Source organism: Corapipo altera, unplaced genomic scaffold (genome assembly GCF_003945725.1).
Source record: "Corapipo altera isolate COAL_440 unplaced genomic scaffold, ASM394572v1 169, whole genome shotgun sequence".
Lineage (NCBI taxonomy): Eukaryota > Metazoa > Chordata > Aves > Passeriformes > Pipridae > Corapipo > Corapipo altera.
The window spans coordinates 379,956-399,207 of NW_020884946.1; the positions used below are offsets into that span (position 1 = coordinate 379,956).

At 42.1% G+C, this 19,252-nt stretch overlaps 1 protein-coding gene across 1 annotated transcript; it reads right to left on the reverse strand.

Moving 5' to 3' along the window:
* Positions 1 to 10,074: 10,074 nt before the first annotated feature.
* On the reverse strand, positions 10,075 to 19,227 carry PSMA3 (proteasome subunit alpha 3). The gene is made up of 11 exons (XM_027662502.1): positions 19,136 to 19,227; positions 18,132 to 18,214; positions 17,003 to 17,126; positions 16,191 to 16,292; positions 15,997 to 16,070; positions 15,386 to 15,458; positions 14,360 to 14,425; positions 11,749 to 11,795; positions 10,837 to 10,904; positions 10,630 to 10,694; positions 10,075 to 10,263 (listed from the first exon to the last, which is right to left on the reverse strand). The coding sequence occupies exons 1-11, from the start codon at positions 19,154 to 19,156 to the stop codon at positions 10,219 to 10,221; spliced, it is 768 nt and encodes a 255-aa protein (XP_027518303.1). The 5' UTR covers positions 19,157 to 19,227; the 3' UTR covers positions 10,075 to 10,218.
* Between the last annotated feature and the right edge of the window lie 25 nt (positions 19,228 to 19,252).

A 19,252-nucleotide genomic window follows, 5' to 3' on the forward strand; every position in this document is an offset into this window, starting at 1 on the left:
GTCTTATTTTGGTTTAAATATTTTTTCATTGGAATATGAACTTCAGGACTCAGAGTTATGCCATGATACTGAAGTATTTCATCCTGAATGTCAGTGTTAACCAACCCTGAGACTTCAGGCCAGCTTGGCTGTGCTGGGTCTTTGTAGCTGTGCCCCATCCCACTGTGCAATCCCTTATAGGGAAACTGTGGAAATGAGAGGAAGAAATGAGCAGTGGACTTCTCTGTGGTGAACCATTTTATCATGGGCTGCTCTGCTAACTGCACAAAGTTAACACTTTATAAGATCGTGGTCATTTTGGTATCTAATCTCTCTGTGAGCAGACATTCTGTGAGGTAGAAGTATTTCATTTTTTTTTTTTTTTAGGTTGAAAGCTGCAGTATTTGTGTTATCTGTGCTTTGTTAATGCCAAAGGTCTTGCAGCTGCTCCTACAGGTGCAGCACAGGAGAGTTGCCTGGGGATATGCATTTGTGCAAATTAAAGGCTTCCTAATTTAAAAACAAAAGCATTAAGGCACTCTAAGCATGGCACTGGTCATATATAATCCTAGAGCTTAGGTGATGGCTGTAAGTAGATTTAAAAAATGTATTTTAAGATGCCTTTGATGTATCAGTTGCAGAATATAGAGAAATTTTGCCCAAAGTCTTCCATACATTTGGCACTCAGTAGGAAAAGGCAAATATAGGAATGTCTATGTATTCCAGGTCTCTATAAGAACAGCAGTGTAAGTAACTGTTGAATGTATCACGTGGCTTCCTTGAGAGCAGAGACAAAGTAACAAGAAGAGAGATTTCTGGGATAAGTAAGTCACCTATTGCTCTTGACATACTTCCTTTTTGTGCAGTTAAACTCAGAATACATGTACAGTCACAGCCACAATATTAATGGCTGTGACAGCCACTAGAAATATTAAAAATATTCTATCACTGAGCTTCTTTATATATAAAGAAATAACTGTCCTTCTCTGTTAGACTTTGCAGGTGTTCAGGGGACTTCTAGCTTCTTTTATTTTTGTCTCAAGTATTCCTTTTTTTTTTTTTAAATGCCTTTCATCTTGGTGTATCTATTTCATAATTAATTAGGCAACGTTTGTCCAGTGGTGGTTCAGATCCTCTGTGTGGAACTGCAGTATTTCCATACAAATGAAGGTCATGTGCTTCCCACTATAAGTTTTATTATCTAAGTGATTGCAGAGTGCTCAGAGGAGTGAGGTAAGAAGTTCTGAAGTGCTTGATGTGCAGGTAGGAAGGGAGGAAATCCCAATGGATGTGAAGCTGACATCAGTAAAGTTCAGCCAGGAATAGCTGGATTATAAAAATGAAAGCTTAAACCTTTGCTAGTCATGAAGAAAATTGGGCTTCACTGTTGACAATCAGCAATAAGTTCCTTCATATTTATTACTGTGTGTCAGAAAACGAAGAGAAAACTACACAAAAGCACCCGTTAATGCTGAATTTATAGTTTTCCCAGCTCTGGCACATTCCTGTCCTCCTGTTCAGAAAATGGAGATTTAGTTATTCAGACATAACTTCATGTTGATTTTAATCATTTCCCTGTGAGGGTTCCCACTGGAGAAGTTCAGCAGCCCTTAGGAAGCCTGAATTAGTGCATTATATCCACTGGAGTTTAGTGGGGATTTCTTGAATCAGGTCTGGGTATGTTTTGCAGCAGTGCAGGATCTTCTGGATGTGAGTAACCATGGAAATATTTATGCTGTAGAGAACTCTGTGAGAAAATATTTGGATGAGAAAAATCTCAGAATTGGGTTTCCTATCAAGTCTGCAAAACAAACAATACTCACTTTGTAGTTTCTTTTTCCAGTAACACCAGTAAAATGAGCAGCTCTTGCCAGTGGCCTTGGTGATCTCCAGGGAGGAGCATTCCTGTTTTTCCTGAATAAACTGTGTCCAGACTTTGTTGTGCTTTGTGGCTGCAGCTCTCAGCTACAATCCCACGTGTTATCAGATGTGTGCAGCAATCAGTGATGCATTAACTGAGTAATTAATTGTGTTATTGGCACCCCAGCAGCACAAGGAGAGTTTTAGTTCCCAGCTGATGGAGCTGCTGCTCCCCCTGGCCCAGGAGCTGGGGTGGGGGGTTGGCATCAGTCACACAATTCTTTAATTCCAGACTTAAAATGTGCCTTGTTTTAAGACTGATTTGGTGATCCTGTATTTGGACAGAACAAGAGCTGTGTTGTAAGAGGCTATTTTTATTCCTCCTGGAATTTTCTGATAGCTGACATATTTGTATCAAATGTTAATGTTGGCCAGTTTAGGAACAACGTTCCCGTTGCCAGGGTTTACTTAGGATTGGATTTTAAAGCCAGTTTTTGCATGTTTTGTCACGTGCTGTTAAATTATCTGAATATAGATGTTTAATTTCTCTTGTTGCCTAGCAGTGGGGGATGCAAGGTACAGAATTTGATTACAAATACACTTAATTTCTTGTATTATTTCTCAGGACTGCAGGTTCACATTGGTGACCGTAGTGATGCTGTTACAGCTGCACTGGGGGAGTCGTGCAGTGTTGTGAAAGAAGATTTGTGCAGCAGCTTTACTTTAGATGTGGCAAAGGACTCTGGTTGTCATCACCTGCAATCAAGCCATCAGTCTGTCTTTCAAAACTTGGAAGTAGGTGCTTGAAGTCCAGTGAGAATTTAGGAGTAAGTTTTTCTGTGGCAGCCACAAGACCCTGGTTAGTACCAGAAGTGTATCCTGTGCATGTCCAGGCTGTCAGTGCAGCAGCCATTCCAGTGTTGTCAACTTAAATTTTTTTTTAAACTCTTTTTAACTGGCTTCCAGGTTATTTCTGCATGCAGCCTTTTTTTCCTGGATTCTGAGGTGTAGACCTTATTACTGATGTAAGTAGTTTATCTGTGGAAGTTGTGAGCTTTGAAGGTGAGATGGTTTTTCTCCAGGATCAAGGGAGTGGTTTTGTGGGTAAATACAGTCAGTCACCAGTGTACAGATCAAGAAATAAACTTAAGTGCAAAACACTTAAACTTGCACTTCAATCTCTAAATAGTCTGTATTCTTCCCAACAAAGTAAAACCACTAGTTTATAATTACTGCTGCTTTAGTAAACTCCCACCTAAATCAAACACACCCAGGTGGTTTTGGGAGTGGCAATTACTTATTTTGTTGCTATGAAAACCAACAGGAGAAAATCTTCAAAGTTTTAGAATCTTCCTGCAGTGTTTTGAGTAAGTTAAGATTCTGAAACAGGAGGCAGTCCTCCTTAAATATTTCCCTTCTTAGACCTACCTTGTAGCAACAGTGTGGTCACTTTTTCAGCCTTTTATGATCTCAGACTGGGAGGAAATGTTTACTGAAGAGGTGTCTAATGCTGTCCATACCTCAGATGTCACTTGCTGCTGACTTTGGAGAGCTGAAATGGTTTGTTGTTTCACTTTGGTAAAGAAAACCAACTCTGGTTGGATTAATTTCTCTACCTGTATGAGCAGATTCAGGGTTTTCTTGTTTTTCAGTAGCTAAAGTGATCTGTCATGGTCAACCTGAAGAATCTTCCTTATTTATGCAACCTGTTGCTAGTTTATATCTCGTAGAGATAAAGAATAGGATTCTAATACTGATGGTGAGTCCTTGGACATGATCTACCTGCCAGCATAGGAGTGTCTCAAGCTTGTCAACACTGATCAACTGTTAAAATAATCTGTTGTTACAGATGCAGTAGAGCAACATGATCCAACAGAATCAGGACTAGAGATGCACAGTCCTTCCATGTAACTCTCCAGAAGCAAGTGTGTCCCCAGCAGCCTGGGCCTGGCCCAGGGAGGGAAGCAGCACTGCTGCAAAGTGTGGCTGCTCAGCAAAAGAAAGCTTGTGAGGGCAGTGGTTATGTGGCTTCAGGGCTTTTGCTTGTCCAAATTACTTCCATCACTTCGGGTTAATTTACTTTTCAGCCTCAGCCAGCGAGGCTGCAGTTGGTCAGTACTGATTGTTATTTGAAAGTATTAATGCCCTCAGTCTTTTGAATTAAAAGTTTTAAGCTATAAATAGCTGCTCTTGGTGAGAATCTACAGTACAGCCAGTGATTAAATTCTGATTTTTTTTTTTTCCTGTTTAGCCACCTTTTGCCAAAGATACTTTTCATTTGTGTGTGTGTTGTTTGGAGGATATTATTACAGGTAGCTAATTGCCAAGGAGTTAACTAACCAGTCAACATTTAACCTGTGGATTAATTGCCAGCCTGTCCTGTTTGCAGGAGGTTTGTACCTTCAGGGACGTGCTTTCCCCTGCAGTGCTCCCTGTACTCTGTCACCTCATTAGTTACAGCTATAAACAGAACCCCTGAAAGGAGCCGTGTTGTGTGACATCCAGAACTCTGACACAGCAAAATACATGTCTTTTTGGAGAGTTTGATTATTCTAGATCAGTGAAAGGTCTTTTATTACTGTGGGAGGGATCTGTCTGCTCCTTGCAAGCAGCACAAGGGGGGACAAACTGGTAGGAGGGGAGACAGGAGCATTTGGCTGGGGGAGGCACTGCTTGTTAAAGTGACTGAGAGGGAACATTAAGCTACATTTTGATTCTGCCTCAAACAGTGTTTCAGATTTTTCCACTCCTGATGTGTTTGGGAAAAACAGGCTCTCAAAGTACCCTTTGTAGACTGGAAACCCCTAGAATTAGGGCTGAAGTTGAGCTTTAAGCATCTCTGCTAAAGCAGCTGGTGCTTCCTGTGCTGCTCTTGCCACCTCTTACTGCAGTCTGATGTAACAGGTCCCTTGTCCTTTCTGAAGTAACGAAATCAGCAGATTTCCTGCTTTCTAAAAGCCCAACGAACAAAATAAATTTAACTTCCAAAAACTTAGGCATCACTTGGGTGGGTTTGGGAGGGGTGTGAGGGTTTGGAATGCATCAGCTTTTGGGTAATTTACTACAACTGAACCTGCTGAAACTGGAATCCTAAGGAATGCATTTTGGATGTGCAGACATTTGTATGTATAACAAATTATATCTAATTTTATGCAGCAATAAAACACCCCATGTTCTTCCTAAACCCTTGCTTTGCTTGTTTTATCACATTGCCTAAAATGGTATTTTCAGTGGGCAGTTCTTACACTGTTTTTTGAGGAAGAGTTCAGGGGATTTCAGTTCTTCCTGTATCTGATGATACACAGTTTGGACTATAACTGTATGATGCTGCTGCCTGCTTTATTCTGCTTGTCCATTTTTGGTTGGCACAGCAACTTGGAAGAACCATTTTTAAACAACTCTTTGGGAGTCCTTTAATAGCAACGTACTGAAGATGAAAAAGCTCTGCATGGGGGTGGCTCAGTCCATCTGGAAAGAGGAGACTTGGTTTGAGCCTGGTTGTAGCTCCTGTGTTCTCAAATACTAGACTGTATTTGCTGTAAGGCTCTTACCTCTTCTACCACTTGTTTTCTGCAGCTCTCTGTGTGATTGGACGTAATAGGCAGCAAGAATTTCTATAATGGAAAGTTACAGGCAGTTGGTGTCTCAAAATAGCTCTCAATTCTTAAGTAAAAGTAACTTCCTTGCTGCACATAACTTGAAAAACGGGTGGGGGGGAAAGCTGGTTCTTGTCTCACACAGACATAGGCAACTGAAAGAAGAAAATGAGGGGGAGAGAACAGTCTCTGTGCTGTATTTTTGGTGCTGTTACAGAGTCAGAATTGTCATGACAACTCTTACTATTTTTCTCTTCATAATGATGAAGCTTTACTTCATTTTAAGGTCACGATTCTCTTCCAGCTGATGAATCCCTAAGATGCGGAGTTGCGGTCGCTGTTTTGTGCTCCCTTCTATGGCTGTGGTTTTACCTTCAGGGAGAGACTTGCAAAACAGCATATGGAGTTATTCCAAAGCTCCTTCCTTAAGGGTGGCTGGGACTACAGAGAGCATCCCAGGCACTGCTGTATCCACATGGACAGTCACGCTTTCACCATGTGGGGCTTTTAACCTCAGGCCACGGAGCTATTTTTGGTGATGAGAAGGAAGTTACAGATGACCCAATGCTTGGCACACTGCAGATCTGCATGAGACACGTTCTGCTTGGAATGTTTCCTTTCTGAGAGTCAGCACCAGTTAGAGATGAGTAGTAATTTCTTCTGGAGATACTCTCCTGGATATCTGCCACACGGGGAATTTCACATATGGGTTACTTCTAACAACCCTGCCATCATTTCAGCAGCAGTGCCAGCAGTTGTAAAGAGAACATTATCCAAACCAGTAACTTTTATGACCACATTAAGGGAGCATAAAATTAATAATCTTGATGTAATAGCTTAAACTTGATTTTAAATTCTACAAGTGCATTTCCATGTTCTGAAACCTGCCCTGGTGCAATCATGGATGTGTGTGTAAATGAACTAGATACTGGAGCCTGTTGGTTTTTAATTTGTCACCTGCAGTTCACCCAGTCCCCTTCTTAATTCTCTTCACAAAGCTCCTGTGCGTGGACTTGCTGACTAAATAATTGTAGCAGGGAATGTGACGTATCCAGTCTCAATAAATATCAGAGTAGTGATTCATCCAAGTGCTGAATAACAGCCAGTAGATGGAGGAGACTTAAAGAGGAAGCATCTTTCTGTACAGCCCACTCTTGTGTCACTGTTGGATCTGTTTGTCTAAATCACTCCTCGGTGGAGAGATGACTTCAAGCCAAGAGATGAGTTGGTCTGTGCACTCCTACTTCCTGCTGTTCTGGCTAAGCCCTGTGTTTTGGGTCTTAAGCAACAGAACATGCCATTAAAACTCTGAGCTGAAAGCATTTCAGCATGGCAAGAACTGGAGTTCTGCATTCCACGTGGGTATTTAACGTTCTGCTGTGTTATGTGTTCCCATAAATGGCCACAGTCTGGACAAAGGAGGTTAGTTGTGGAGCCTGAAGCTTTCCTGCTATCTTTAGAACTGAAACTTCCCAGTGCTTTGGGCAGAAATAACCCAAATGAGATTCTTAAATCACCTCTTGCTCGGATCTCCAGTTCAGAAGTTTTTACCCTGCCCATTTTTTTGCCTTGCAATGCATTTTCACATTTCAGTTTTACACTGAAGTTCTAATAGACCATTTTCAAGCCACTTATAAAAGCTAATTTTAGTTTTAAGGAAGGGGATCCAAGCCCTACTCCTGTAGGAAAGCACTCTGCCTTTCAAACCTTTAGCTGCCTGATCAGTTGTTCTCTGGGCTTAAACCAAACTCTTGTCCTTGGATGTTGTTTAAGCCTGGAGGGTAAAGGGAATTTCTACAGTACAGCCAGGCCTTTTTCCCCCCAAGTCATGTACTTAAATCAGAGCTGCTAAAAGTAGGCTTTTTGGGGTTTTGTGATTTTAAAATTACTTTCTCTTGTTCTGGAACAGATCTAGTCCTCACTTAATAATATTAGATCCAACTTGAGCCTTTCTAGAGCTTAGCATTCACCAAAGGATTTCCCTCAGAGAGTCTATATATATTTAGCAAAAAACCCCCAATGTGGTTTTCAACATTTAACAGAAGTTTAATGATGCTGTGCTGTCCTACTTCAATTTTAATTCTTTATTTGATCAGTGTTGCCATGAGCAGCCAATGCCTTCTTTTTGAAATTCTTCCCCTGCTCAGCTTCAGTTTGACACAGCAACAAGTAAATGCTGCTTCTCAGTAGCAAAACTCACTGAAGCTTCTACTCAGCCCATCAGGTGTAGAGTAAATTGGTGTAACATGACCATGGCTAACACATGCCTGTATAATTAAGCATTCTTAAGTAACTTGCATCCAATTAGCAAGTGACTCGTTAAAGGCAGTGTGGTTGTCTCATTGCTTATCCCCATTGGAACTGCAAGGCTACAGAAGTAGCTGTGATGGGGGGTCTGGAGTGGGGGTTTTTTTTTTGGCTGAAATGAGTCCTTCTGGGCTAGAAATCCATTCTAATTTCCCTGGGCCTTGTTGATAAGAGGTTGCAATGCTGAGCTTCAGATAAAATAGAAGCCTGCCAGCTTTCTGTTTTTGGACTTCAGGGACTATTCAGTATTAAAATAACTTGTTCAGTATTTTCCTGCTTTTTTTTCTGCTTGACCCCCTTCTGAGAAATGCAACTATTTTTTCTCCACCTGCTAATGCTCACTTTTTTTTTCCTTCTTTCCTCATCTTGTAGTCAATAGACGTGGTAGGTTTTTTCTTCACAATGGATAAAAATCAGTTCTCATAAATAGGCTGAGCCTCTACTCTGATAAATTGTGATTTAATTTCTAAAAAGACCTGATGGTAACGATCACCTTGTTTAACTAAATTTTGCCATGACAGGCAAGGCTGCTGTGCAGCACTTTGCATGCCCTGCAACCCACAGCCTCTTGAGTTGCCTCTCATCTGACTTTATAAGTTCTCACAACAAACAAGAAAATAATTATAGTTCCTCAAAGGAGCTTTTAGATTGCCACTGGAAATTTTGGATAAGCAAATAGTTAGCTCTGTTCCTACCTCTTATCTGCTCACATACTGTGGAACATCTTCCTTCTATTTTATCTTATAAATATGCACAGGTGATACTATTGCCCTTCCTGTCCCCTGGAACCCGACTTGTGTGAAGAGTTCCTGTCCCTAATTCTGAATGGCTGTCACTGAAAAGGGAGAGAGGGAAGGAGGGAGGGATGAATATGTGTCATCAACATTTTAGGTACAGAAGCCAGACAAGGTGAGGAGAATCAGGCAGGTCCCTGCTGCCGTGTACAGGAGTGGCATTTTGGGTGCTGGTGAGAAGTTTCCTGCCTGGTGCTCACCAGTGACTCAAACAGCTGAGTCAGCAGGAAACTGCAGTAGTAAATTGAGTTTGGAGCAGTGTAACACGGCACTGGGGCTGACTCAGTGGAGCAGCTGGGCTGTTGCCTCAGGAGGAGCCACTGAAGGAGGCTGCCTGGCCTGGCCATGACTAATCCCAGTCTGGCAGGACTGACTGAGTGTCTCAGCAGGCTCTGAAAGCTACACCCAGCTGGACAGGCAGGAGCTCAGGTAGACTGGCTCCACCTAAGGTTGGAGCCTGGGACAGACCCATCCCTCTCCAGTGACCTTCCCGTGCCACAGAAAGGAAGCAGAACTTGTACCTGACAATCCCAGGACAAGGACAAGGCCAGGTATAAAAATAAACCTATATGGGAAAGCTTTGGTTTTAAGACCTGGTGATGGTGAGTGGGGGTGGTACTAAAGCTGAGGAGTTTGATTCATTACACAAATATGCATTTTAACTGCATGTGCAAACAAGACTTCCATTTTAACTGAGTTTTAAGAGGATAAACAAAACAGTTTTTTAACCTTCTAGAGTCACAGAACGGTTTGGGTTGGAGGGACCTTAAAGATCATCCAGGTGAACCCCCCCTGCCATAGGTGGGGACACCTTCCACTGGACCAGGTTGCTCCAAGCCCCATCCAGCCTGGTATTTCAAGACTTACAAGTGACTAGAATAGGCAGTCTTTTTTTCCTAGGAAGTGGGGAAAGAAAGCACCAAGGCTTGCTTTCAGCTTCTGGAAAGGTCAACAATTTATGAAACTAATTCAGAAGTGGTTTAAGAAATTACAGCTGAATAAAGCTATTTAAAAATAGATTGGCTCTGCAAGCATTAATTCCAGTTCCATTGCTTGATAGGCCTTACAGCTTTAGAACTTACCACAAGCACTGTTTTAAATTGAATTAATTTTTAATTTCTTCTATTCCTCCAATAAGCCTAGGCTTAGTACTTAAGATTAAAATTCTTTTTCTTGAGCTCCTGCTTGTTATAGAAGCTGTTTGGAATTGTCAGCTGTGCACATCACCTTAACCTGTAACCTGCTGCTTGCTGTGAGCTGTGGTGTTCTCTCTTCTGCCAAGAGCAATCACAGACTGTGGCTATGAATGAATTGCAAATTGTGGTACTGGTTAATCAAGGAATAAAAAAGTACTAGTTTTTAATACTAAACTATGCAGCATAAACAAGAGACTTGTCTAATTTCTAAGGTTGTTCTTCTGTGAATATCTGGCTCAAATAAAGTGCTGCAGGAAGCAACCAGCCTGATAATGTCTTTCCTTCCTGATGTCTCTTTAGGTGCAGTTTCTGGCCTATACTTTTTTGAAATAAAAGCTCACAGACAGTAAAATGGAAAATTTATTAGTGCAAGTTGGTCACTCAGTTTTTTCCAACAAGTACATACCAGCATCCCATGCTTAATGCATTATAAACAAACATGGTCTAAGATAAGAAAAGTCGAACTTATTTTGGAGTAACAATGTGTTACATATTGTCATCATCCGATTCATCTTCCTCTTTCAAAGATTCCTGTTTCAAAAAAAAAAGTGTAATTAAAACATAGCTTAACAGTTATTTTATAATTCAGCCTATGATAAGTACAATGAGTTTTGCTGTAGCTTCACAACCCTCTCCCTGTCCAAAGTCTTGCATTCAGCAGTTCAGCTCCCAACACCACCTTTACTGTTGAAGGAGAAGGACAGCAGCAGTGCAAGCTTCTGAACTGCAGGTTCTGAAAGCAAGAACTACCCCTGGATTACACTGTAACCTTCAGTACTGTCCCTCTGAAAAGCACCAGCTCCCACTGAACTGATGTGTGTTGGAATGATACATCTTCCAGTCCTCACAACAACTTGTCAAGTGAAGCACTGAGACAACACCGAAGTCAGACCTTACCTTGGCATATTTTTCTGCTTCTTCCCTGATGTCTTTGGGAACAATTTCATGTTTTCCATTGGTTACTGCCAGTAAAAAGAGTGCATGTTATGTACAATTCACACAATGACCTTGACATAAAGAGCAAATTTAAGAAGCAATGTTTTACTTGGGTCATAGAAAGTTATATATTTTCTAGAGTGTTTAGAAATAGTAGAAATGCATTACTTTCTCCAACCCAGCTGAGTTCCAGCTCAAAAGCTTTATCCTTTACTTCATCATGGACTATGTAGATTCTGGAAGGAACAGACAAAGTACAGGTTAGAACAGACTGATCAACAGGCTAAATATACTTTTATTATATCCTTAAATATACTTCTTCTGTTGAAGTATTCTTATGAGTAATACAAGTTCCCCCTGTGCTTTCTCCCCACCAAACACAGAGAATTAATTTTCCAGGCTTAACTGCCAGTCTAACAATACCTTAAATCAATACAGTCAAGATGCAGGTTGAGATGTTCAAGTTGCCCTATCTGGAACAAACATTAGGATTTAAATACTGCAGAACCAAGGCTGCATCATCACTGCCTTCTGCCACATGAGTTATAACACAGCCTGAAGAGTCCTGCCTTTCCCTGTAAATCTGACTCCAGGTTCTTTCTAGCCAACACAGATAGATACTTGGAGATACTGGAGGAAGGAAGGATACCTGCAGCACCACACTAAGTACTTCAAATTCAAGTCTAATAAAAGTATTGTGAAACAAATATAAAGACTGAAGTGAGTTCTGAGCTGAGGCAGAGTTAAAGGACAGAAGTATTTTCCTGATTTGAAATTCCATGTCTAATTTGTGCCATTCTAGACCTGCTCTGAGGTTCTGGCAAGGTTGTAAGAAGAGAGATCCCACAAATTCCTTCCTCCAGCTGCTGCTGTGACAGCCTCAAACACAAACTCCACAATCACCTCACGTGCTGCAACACCAATGAGAGAAGCATGGTCACTACTTTATAACCTAAGCAAAAGCCAGAAAATACTGGAAGTTGCAGTTTTGCAGCTGCAGATTATTAAATTTGTGACAGTTTTTTGTGACAATTTGCTCCAGGCTCACCAGGATGGATTTTTGTCAGGTTGGACACTTACATTTTTGCCACCTCTTTAACAACATCACGGCAGGTCATTTCTTTCATCTGTGGACAAAAAAACCACACAGGATAAGAGAATATAATGTTTTCCACTTCCACGAGGCCAGAACAGTGGCTGTGAATGTGTCTAATGAGCTTAATGTTCATTAGAAAGTAACAGAAAGTAAAGACCAGGACCACATTTATTCCCTACAGTGGATGTTTCAGTCTGTGCAAGGCATTCTCACAGTGAGAAATTCTACAGCTGAAGGAATCTATGAAAAAAAACCATTACTTGGAGACTTCCCCACTTCAAAACACTCCTCAGCTGGAAGCTGAGAAGCTACACAGGTGACCTTGGCATCCTAAAAGCTTCACTTCTGGTTGGATGCTTTATGATCAACTGATATAAAATCACCACATGTACAATATGGGGGAGGCACCATATTTTCACATGTAATATTCATATTCCTTCTAGGTAGTAGAGTAATACTTTTGGTCTTACCAACATTCTGTGCAAGCAATTTTGACTTTTAATTAATGCTCCAAGAGGATAATATTGTTTAGCAACCAACTGCCTGCCTGAGCAAGGTATCAGCACCTCATTTTATATTTTCTCAGTTATGTCACAGTCTTTGGACAGTTTCACAGTTAATTAAAATAAAGTCTGGTGCAAATTTCCATGGCATAATAAACTTATGTTTTGTAGGTCAAATCTTTTGCCAGTCAACTCTTCTGGACTATGAAGCAGTAATATATTCTACTATATTTCATGAGTGCAGTTCACCATCTCTTAGGATTCCCAAAATGTTTTCAAACCCGTAGTATGGAAGCCAGTTTCGAGACACTGGGGAAGGAATTAAGATTACAACAGCCCTTGGTTCATGCTGAGTTGTCACAGCCCTTTCTGGAGTCAAGCTCACACCCTCAGAAGCCAGAGAGAAGTGCCTGTGCCTCGTTAGACAGATGTGCCCTCACAGTCCCAGCTGGAGAACTTCCCTAACAGACAGAGACCCTTTGCCCCAGGCTTTGAATCTGTGACACTCAATCCATAACACAGCACTGGCTGCTGTGCAGAGATGTCACTTGTGTCACACAAACATTTACATTACTGGGTGTATTGATGCACATGAAGTTACCAGTCAAACAGGAAACCCCAAAAGTCTGCCACTGTCATGTGTATTTACAAGAGAGAAAACTGAATTTAATTTTTCTCATCATCCTTTTCCCATCCCACTGCAGACACTGAAAGGTAAACACTGTAACACTTTTGTCATGGAAGTTAATGATGATCCATGTTATCAGAAAGTTGTATGTAGCATCAGAGCTGCAGGAGATCAAGAGATTCAAGCAGTGTTCACACAACTCCCAAGTTTTGCCACAGCTGAAGATTACAGACATTCCCATAAGATGCAAGAGATGTGATGAATGCAGGGTTTTCTTCTTGTACCCTCAGCTACACGAGGGTTTCACATGCTGTGTCCCTCCCAGATAAAGGATTTGCTCTCTGGTACCTGCAAGGCAGGTTTAGAGTTTTGACTCCCTGCTTACCTCTGTCCACCTGGACTCATCCCTTCCCCAGGGACCAGTCTGAGCTGACAGGCTGCTCCAGGCTGGATCACCCCACGAAAGCTTTTGTACTTCTGTCTTTTCCCCATCTTAGCTTTACCAAATTCATCTTGTCAAAATTAGCTCTGACCTGGAAACCTGCCCAGTCTAGAGTCCCAGCAATTCACATTATTAACTATGTCAGTCAATAAAGCAGTTTTTGAAAATCTCAGCACTGCACAGAAAATTAAACTTCTTGGGTAGAAGTTAATTTTTTTGGAGTACATTATATGTTACCCAACATATCACTGTCTTTCTGCCAGTGTGTACATATGGAAATTAAAATGAGGATTTCCCAGATGCCACAATTTCAGTATCAGAATCAGATGATCATGCAGCCTTCTTACTTTTAATTTGGTATTCAAGCATCTGACCAGATTCAAAACTGACTGAATTCAGCCTAAGAATGTTCTAATTTTCCTGTAATTTTTCAATTGTGATGCTGCAGCACCATAATCAAACTATTCTTAAAAGTATAATGATCAAATACACTCTGAACTTTTCCATGAACAGCTGTGATGTCCCTCTGCACACCAAAGTAAGATGCAAGCAAAGTATCACAGAAAAACTACATGAGACAGACAGAAGGATTCCCATGTTGTCTCCAACTCCAAGGGTGTCAGATATTAAAAGAGGGAGATGGAGATGCTTCAGGATTCTTACATAATTAAAATCAGCTTAAGGCACACTTCAATACCTTTTGGTAGTGTGCTCTCCACAGACTAGTCTGTCCTTAACAAGACCAACTTTTTTGAACTTGTTAAACAAAAGGATCATCTAAAACTTTGGGGAAAAAAGTTTGTACAGCCCCCTGTACAATGCTGCCCTATGGTTTTCAATCAGAATGAAAAGCTTATTTACACCTTTGTATTCACTCACTCACTTTACTCACTGGCAAATGTAGAAGGAAATATTCCACCTGCTTCTCCTGTGTTTTATACATTTTAGGTATCCAGAAAGAGAACATCATAAACTAGGAATACTTGTCTTGAAAAAGCACAACAAAACTGTTAACACCATACCTGAAGTTTTTCTATCTCTGTTTTTGCAGCCTGCCTGGCTTTACCAATGGCACACCCCCAATAACCCTAAAAGATAAAAAGAAAGAAAAAATATGCAAATCAATTAAACATTACATTTTCTACAGCTCTTACTGTCCCTTAGCATATGACAACCCCACCCTGCTCACATAGTGAGAGGCCAATACACAGTATTGGTGGTGTTGTCTCAGGACACATCCCCAAATTGTTGAGTAGAACCCAATTTCTAAATCAAGTGCTACCTCTGTTGATAGAAAAGAGAAGTGCTCAGTAGTTCCTGGACAGAAACTTATCTGCTCAAAATTTCATAACAGATTTTTGTATTGCTATTACAGTAAATAGAAGAACAAGCTAGAATTAGTTTGAAGAGAGAAGTTCTAGAGGAACTACAGATCAAAAAAAACCCCCACACCTGAACCCACCTGCTGTGAAAACATATTTGAAGTGTAAGCACATAAAAATTAAGCACTTCTGTTTCCCTCAACAGCCCTGGTATGGATATATTTTAAGAGAATTTAAAAAAAATCAAACAGTATGAGTGTGTCTCTTCCACTGTGTAACACACAGCTGAAAATGCAGCACTAACAACAATTAACAACAATTTCTGTTTTGATTTGACTTGATGTTGGCAGCCAGGGCCAGAGGAACAGCCCTCTCCTACCTGGAGTACTCAGGGAATGGGGTATCACTACAATACTTGCCTGTCTGGGGCAGTGCATGGGAGTTTTCACTGGATATAGTCAGCTGGAATGAACTGCAAAATTCTGAGAGACAAACCTTAAACTTGTTTCTCAGACTGTACTTCTAAGAAGCACAGAGTGTGTGTTTAACAAGACATGCAAATGAGCAAACCCCAGCTCTGGTCATTTGAAGCAGTGATTCACCAGTGATCTTCCCAGGCAAAAAGAGAAAAAAAATCAACAGCCCTTCTGGACCAACTATTTTCCTAATTAGGAATTTTTTAAAGGGGAATTTATGCCAAGATGGAAATATTTGTGACACACTCACGTATGAAACTCCTGATGGATCAATCATGTACAGCTGTGCACCATCATCACTGTCATAGGACCCCAACATGAAACTGGAGGAGAAAAGAGAAATTAGAAACATTTCTTCTGCCAACACACCCAGAACTACAGAGACCACACCAGCTCAGGTTTCCTACACTGCTCCTGGGGCAAAACTGCTACACTCTATGGAGCATCTGTTGAGTGTTCTCATGACACTAAGTTGTCAGAAACATTTTACTGACCAGTAACTTGATCTCTTTTTATCAGTCCCTTTGTACTAGAGCTACATAGTAACTGTAACCTGCTCTTTAGCTAACAGGATAAAAACAGGATGATTGCAGAGGAAAGTTCTGCTTTTGCCACTGTCACAGACTTAACAGCAAAAACTCTTCAACTTTAAAAGCCAGGAACAAACTGGCAATCTGCTACAGGAATCTGAATTCTTCACCTGAGGTTTTACACACACAGGACAAGAACGGAGAAGGGAATCTCTTTATGAGGTGAATTATGGGTTACTAATTCTGAGTTTAAAAAAAGACCTTAGACAGGCAATTCCAGCAATTGTGAACCAGAAGACAGTTACAAAGTGTGTGTGTGTGACAGACTGACCTGCAGCCAAAGGGTCTGACAGCACTGTACAGGGTGTAGGCGTGCACATACATGGCCACTCTGTCCGCAAGGTGCTGCGTGGGGAAAGGGAAAACAAACACTGGAAACCCTTATTTACAGCAATCAAACCTCAAGTAATCACACTGAATTCTCTGTGTCGAGACTAAAAGCCAAAAATCCTGAGAATTCCTTACCTTCAGAGGAATATCATATCCATAGTTGGATCTAAAGTTGGAAGCCTCTTCCCTGGCGATGTCTGCCAAGGATCGGGCGTCTGCCAGCAGCCCTGCCACTGCCTGCAAGGAGAATTCATCAGCCAGGCCTGACACACATTGAATTCTCACTGAAATTAATTACTAGCACTGAATTCAAAATTCATCTTCATCTGCCATCAAGCTCAAAACGTGTCAATGTGGTTATACATTAACACAGAACAGTTTTTCTACAGGAAAATCAATAACCAAAGTTATCTTCGTGTCAAGTGGTGTCACGATTTGCCACGGCTACACTAACCCAAACAATATTTCATATCATGTATATCCAACAGGTTTCACATTTCTGTCACACAGTAACCACTACCTGACATCATCCTGACATCACTCTTATGGATTAGCCAGCCATACACCGGTATTTAAAGAATTCAGGCAATTCCCACACGGTTCAGAATCTTGTACGCAGCACTTAACACACCTTATTTGTTAACTGTGTAGAAAAGTACTACTTTAACACTGTGTTTATATTGTCATTCAACTGGAATGCTGAGAAGCATTTCCAAAAAAGTTAGAACAGCCTCAAAATATGTCAGTCTTCTGTTACAAATCTGGCTTTTATTTATGCACGTTTGTGTGCAATCGAGAATAAATTACAGAAAAGAGTAAAAAACCCACTGGCATTTTCAGCACACAGAAACATTATCATTACTTTATTAATCTACTTATTATTGATCCTCTGATTCATAGATTTCTCCTTTTGAGGGGGGATCCCTTAGAATGAAATGGCCCCTTACCATCCCAACGTGTCGGTCGACATTGAAGAGACGTTTATTGGAACCCTCCTCATAAAGCTTGGACAGAACTAGTTTTTCTACTCCAAAGACAACACCATCTTTGCATCTTATCCCAATTGCTGTACTGGAAGACAAGATAAATGTCAGTTCCTCACAGAGAATTGCAGTGGAAAATAAATAACAGAGAATTAACAAGATACTACAAACAATCACATGATTTCCACAGAAGTAAAGTTGTTACAACTCCACTTTAGAAGTGAAGACAACAAGGGGGGAAAGAAGCCAACACTCACCAAACCTATATTTTCTCAAACAAAGGAGGAGGGGGCTGCCAAAAATCCCAATCCAAGATTTTTTGATAGAGTGGGGGAATTGTTTGGAGCAACAGCCAAGCCACTGCCACACTCTGCTGAGTGACACTGGAGTGAAATTCATGGACTGTTCACCCTCTCCTTTTGGCAAATTCCCTGCTGATCTAGGAGATGGGACAACTCTTTCTCTAACTCTCAAAAAGTGCCTCATCAGGCATAAACTACCAACCATGGCAACCACAAATACCTGGCTAACCAAGGAACAGGTTGATCGGAACACGTTGCCCAGAGAAGCTGTGGCTGCCCCATCCCTGGAAGTGTCCAAGGCCAGGCTGGATGGGGCTTGGAGCAACCTGGGCTAGTGGAAGGTGTCCCTGCCCATGGCAGAGGGTTGGAATGAGGTGATCTTTAAGGTCCCTTCCAACTCAAACCCTTCTGTGATTTATCCTTATCTGGAGCCTGTGGCTATGAGCAGACACCAGGGTGACCCATCTGTGCCTTGCCAATCACTCATCTCACTGGGATTTTCCCTTCACAACATTCCTCTGCACAAACTCCAGGGAAGACAGATATTCCCAGAGGAGCTGATGTAGCTTTAGCAGAACTTGGATGTCCTCCATTTCTTGAGGAATCCCTAGGAAGTTATTACACATGGAGGCCCTGAGCATGTTTCAGTGCCTCAGTTCACATCCAGAAAATGGGCTTTTAGATCAGAACTAATTTTAACATCATAATTCTACCTGCAACACCATTATGTTTCTGTAGTCCAACGACACTGCTTTAAAAGAGGTCAGCAAACAGACAGAGGTGTATCTTACCTGCTGTTCTCCACTGCTTTCATAGCATATTCCACCTGAAACACTCTGCCATCTGGAGAAAATGTGGAAGCTGACAGGTCGTACTGGAGGAGAAAACACAATGCTCAGGGAATAAAACCAAACATATCGTATCCCAGTGTTTAAAGATCAAGTTTACTTATTTAAAAATGCAGGGCTGTCACTGACAGAGATGGCTGTGCACTCCCAGGAGCAGGGTGGGACATACAGAGACAGGAGAAGACAGAGCCTAAAAGCCAGGAGAGGCCATTTCATCAGTGCTGGATGAAACTGCAAATCCCATCAATAAACATGCTGAACGGGTCTGAAATCCCTGTGCATTACACAATGTATCAGACTTATGGGAACTTTCTGTCTGCCTTCACATTTCACAGAATCCCAGACTGGCTTGGGTTGGAAGAGACTTTAAAGCCCACCTCATTCCACCTCTGCCGTGGGCAGGGACACCTTCCACTAGCCCAGGTTGCTCCAAGCTCTGTCCAGCCCGGCCTTGGATACTTCCAGGGATGGGGCAGCCACAGTTTCTCTGGGCAAACCTGTGCCAGGGCCTTACCACCCTCATAGGGAAGAATTTATTCCCAATATCCAACTTAAATTCAATTTCCAACACCCAACCTCTTCCACTTTCCACCCATCACTCCTTGTGCTCTCACTACAACTCCCGACCAAGAGCCCCTCTCCGGCCTCCCTGCGGGCCCCCGTTTATTTTACAATTCCTGATAGCAGGAACACATTTGAAATGAACAAATGTATATTATTCACAGAAGTATAATAAGTGTTTTATCCCCGCCCCGCCCCCGCCGCCGGTTCCCGGGGCCTCACGGGCCGCAGTGACTCAGCCCTCCCGCAGCGCCCCGCGGCCACCCCCCCTCTCCCTCACCCCGGCGCAGGGCGGCCCCGGGGGCGGTGGGGGCCGGTCCCGGCGGGCGGTGCAGCCGCGCTATCCCGGCGATCCCGCGCTCCCGGCGCGATCCCGGCGCACTCACCCCGGTGCCGATGGAGCTCATGGCGGCGCCGCTCCCAGCCCGGCCCGGCTCGCGCGCACCGCGCAGCAACGCGCACGCGCATTGGGCGCCGAGCGGCGGCCCCCGGGTGTGACGTCA